Consider the following 3,802-nt stretch of genomic DNA (forward strand, 5'->3'; position numbering starts at 1 on the left):
CCAACAATAATGTACAGTATTTGAAAAATAGTGTTTTTTGAACATTAAAGCATGTCAACATATTCTTTTACACCAAATAATGATCTTTAAAAAAGCATCATATGACCCCTTTAAACTAATAACAAAACATACTTACAGTCACTGATTCAGAAGCGCCAGATTGTCATAGCAAAGTCGGAATTGACCCTTTGTGCACAGCCAACCTTGTACTCCTCTAGGTTCAAAAAACTGTAGTCCATAAAATGCATTGCACAAATTCGATCATCTGGGTTGTGCTGTTCTGTTGTAAATAAATCTACTTCCGGAGGCCAAATAAAGTGCTTTTGCTTTCGCACTGAATCATACAGCATCTCCCTGACATGGATGCATCAACATGACTGCTGTTCCTGAAACCACGCCTTCTTTCTTTGCGTGCACATTTGGGCAGCATTATGCTAATATTTCCACATAGTGAGGTAGATATGTGGGGGCGTGTTAGAACGAGCCATTTTAGGTAGGCATTAAGTTAGGTTCTTAACTTTTAAAAAGAATATCTCTTTGGATTTGAGACTTTAGTCTTTGCAACTTTACAGATCTTCTTTATGCACCAAGAGCTTGTAACACTCCAAAGAGAAAGGAACAATTGAAATCGCATCATATGACCCCTTCAATTAAATATTTAAATGCTCTGGTATTTAAATTTTCCTGTTAACACAAAACAGCTAAGAAATCTGAGGTAGGCTGAGGATGTGTAAATGCTGCTTTCTTTCCTATAATATAATCAACTTCTATTATTACATTACAGCTAATGTGAAGCCATGCTACTCTAGTTTTACAAACTTTCTCTACCTCGTTCTGCTTTCAGAAGGATCTTCCTAAAAAATTCCACATAAAAAGCTTTTTTTCCCTTTTTCCCCTAAACATGGAAAAGGAAACATATTGCTAGTCAAGGCCACACAAAAAGCTCCAGCTATGCACCTCCTGTGGAACAGGAACCCAACAAGGACTTATTCACCACTGCTCCCTGGGCTTTTAATGACAGGATGGGGATCACAGCATTTTCTCACCCCTGTAGAAACATTATATGATCTCATGACTTCACTGTAATGTAATCACAATATTCTTAACCATATGGTTGGTCAACACTGACAAAAAGAAACAAGCTGTTCTTTCGAACATGTACAACCCATATGTGACCCTGGACCACAAAACCAATCAGAAGGGTCATTTTTTTGGAAAATTAGATTTATACATCAGCTGAATAAATAAGCTTTCCATTGATGTATGGTTTGTTAGGATAGGACAATATTTGGCCAAGATACAACTACACTAGTCAACATTTGAAGTGGATCAAAACCTTTCATCAAAGTTGTCCTAAAACCTAAAAGCGTTCTTTTCTTAGGTCCACTTCAAATGTTGACTACTATATTTAAAAATCTGGAATCTGAGGGTGAAAAAAAATCTAAATATTGAGAAAATCGCCTTTAAAATTGTCCAGATTAAGTTCTTAGCAATGCATATTACTAATCAAAAATTAAGTTTTGATATATTTACAGTAGGAAATTTACAGAATATCTTTACTTAATATCCTAATGATTTTTGGCATAATCTTGACTCATACAACGTATTTTTGACTATTGCTACAAATATACACATGCTTTTTATGACTGGTTTTGTGGTCCAGGGTCACATACGGTAGGCTTTTATCTGTACCCTTCTGATACATGGATTATTACTAGACCATGATGGTCACAGCTAATTTAGATGGATCAGTCTAGCAGTGTTTATATGAATTATAATAATTATTTACATTTAGGAGGGTTGTGGAAGCACACACGTTTACTTAACTATAATGGGGACAATTCAAATTTTTTTTTATACAGCTAGTTATAAACGCTATAATCTAACCCACACTCCTAACAGAAAAAAAAATAGCATTTTTACAAATTTTTAAAACAATTTGAATTAGCTTGCATTGATTTTTTTTAAACAAACGATGACGTCACGAAAATATGGTTTTGGGCAGTGTTGCCAGCTTAGCAATTTTGTTGCTAAATTTAGCAACTTTTCAGACTACCCTAGCAACTTTTTCTTCCAAAAGCACCTAGCAACAAATTTAGCTATTTTTAAAAATTTATTTGGCAGGTTTTAGCAACTTTTGTTAAGTGACTCAAACGATAAAAAGGCACAATTTACCATTTAAATTACACAAAAAGAGGAAACCAAAGATGCCTAGCAGTACACACGTTACAGGAATTAAGTTAGCTGCTATTTGCAATTGTTTAATAGTAATAAAGGAAACATATTGCTAGTCAAGGCCACACAAAAAGCTCCAGCTATGCACCTCCTGTGGAACAGGAACCCAACAAGGACTTATTCACCACTGCTCCCTGGGCTTTTAATGACAGGATGGGGATCACAGCATTTTCTCACCCCTGTAGAAACATTATATGATCTCATGACTTCACTGTAATGTAATCACAATATTCTTAACCATATGGTTGGTCAACACTGACAAAAAGAAACAAGCTGTTCTTTCGAACATGTACAACCCATATGTGACCCTGGACCACAAAACCAATCAGAAGGGTCATTTTTTTGGAAAATGAGATTTATACATCAGCTGAATAAATAAGCTTTCCATTGATGTATGGTTTGTTAGGATAGGACAATATTTGGCCAAGATACAACTACACTAGTCAACATTTGAAGTGGATCAAAACCTTTCATCAAAGTTGTCCTAAAACCTAAAAGCGTTCTTGTCTTATGTCCACTTCAAATGTTGACTACTATATTTAAAAATCTGGAATCTGAGGGTGAAAAAAAATCTAAATATTGAGAAAATCGCCTTTAAAATTGTCCAGATTAAGTTCTTAGCAATGCATATTACTAATCAAAAATTAAGTTTTGATATATTTACAGTAGGAAATTTACAGAATATCTTTACTTAATATCCTAATGATTTTTGGCATAATCTTGACTATTGCTACAAATATACACGTGCTTTTTATGACTGGTTTTGTGGTCCAGGGTCACATACGGTAGGCTTTTATCTGTACCCTTCTGATACATGGATTATTACTAGACCATGATGGTCACAGCTCATTTAGATGGATCAGTCTAGCAGTTTTTATATGAATTATAATAATTATTTAGGAGGGTTGTGGAAGCACACACGTTTACTTAACTATAATGGGGACAATTCTATTTTTTTTTATACAGCTAGTTATAAACGCTATAATCTAACCCACACTCCTAACAGAAAAAAAATTGCATTTTTACAAATTTTTAAAACAATTTTAATTAGCTTGCATTGATTTTTTTTAAACAAACGATGACGTCACGAAAATATGGTTTTGGGCAGTGTTGCCAGCTTAGCAATTTTGTTGCTAAATTTAGCAACTTTTCAGACTACCCTAGCAACTTTTTCTTCCAAAAGCACCTAGCATCAAATTTAGCTATTTTTAAAAATTTATTTGGCAGGTTTTAGCAACTTTTGTTAAGTGACTCAAACGATAAAAAGGCACAATTTACCATTTAAATTACACAAAAAGAGGAAACCAAAGATGCCTAGCAGTACACACGTTACAGGAATTAAGTTAGCTGCTATTTGCAATTGTTTAATAGTATACTGTTATTTTTCATTTATGAGACACTTTGTTAGTAGCTTGTACCTGCGATTGTTGATGAGTTACACTGTTTCTTACAGTACACTGTAAGAAAAATATGCAGAAAAATGGAAAAGGTGCTAGTAATTTTCCAGGACATTATCCGTTATACATTGTAACCCGAAAACACAAAATACAATGCGTAATTAAAAATG

At 34.0% G+C, this 3,802-nt stretch overlaps 1 protein-coding gene across 1 annotated transcript in view; it reads right to left on the minus strand.

Annotated features, from left to right (window-relative positions):
- The window catches only part of slc22a31 (solute carrier family 22 member 31), an 18,871-nt gene that overhangs the window by 13,613 nt on the left and 1,456 nt on the right, over positions 1 to 3,802 (minus strand). The window contains exon 2 of the mRNA XM_016245864.1: positions 3,231 to 3,234. Coding sequence (XP_016101350.1) covers positions 3,231 to 3,234 — 4 coding nt within the window. The remainder of the gene's footprint in view (positions 1 to 3,230; positions 3,235 to 3,802) is intronic.

Source organism: Sinocyclocheilus grahami, unplaced genomic scaffold (genome assembly GCF_001515645.1).
Source record: "Sinocyclocheilus grahami isolate Dianchi unplaced genomic scaffold, SAMN03320097.WGS_v1.1 scaffold772.1, whole genome shotgun sequence".
Lineage (NCBI taxonomy): Eukaryota > Metazoa > Chordata > Actinopteri > Cypriniformes > Cyprinidae > Sinocyclocheilus > Sinocyclocheilus grahami.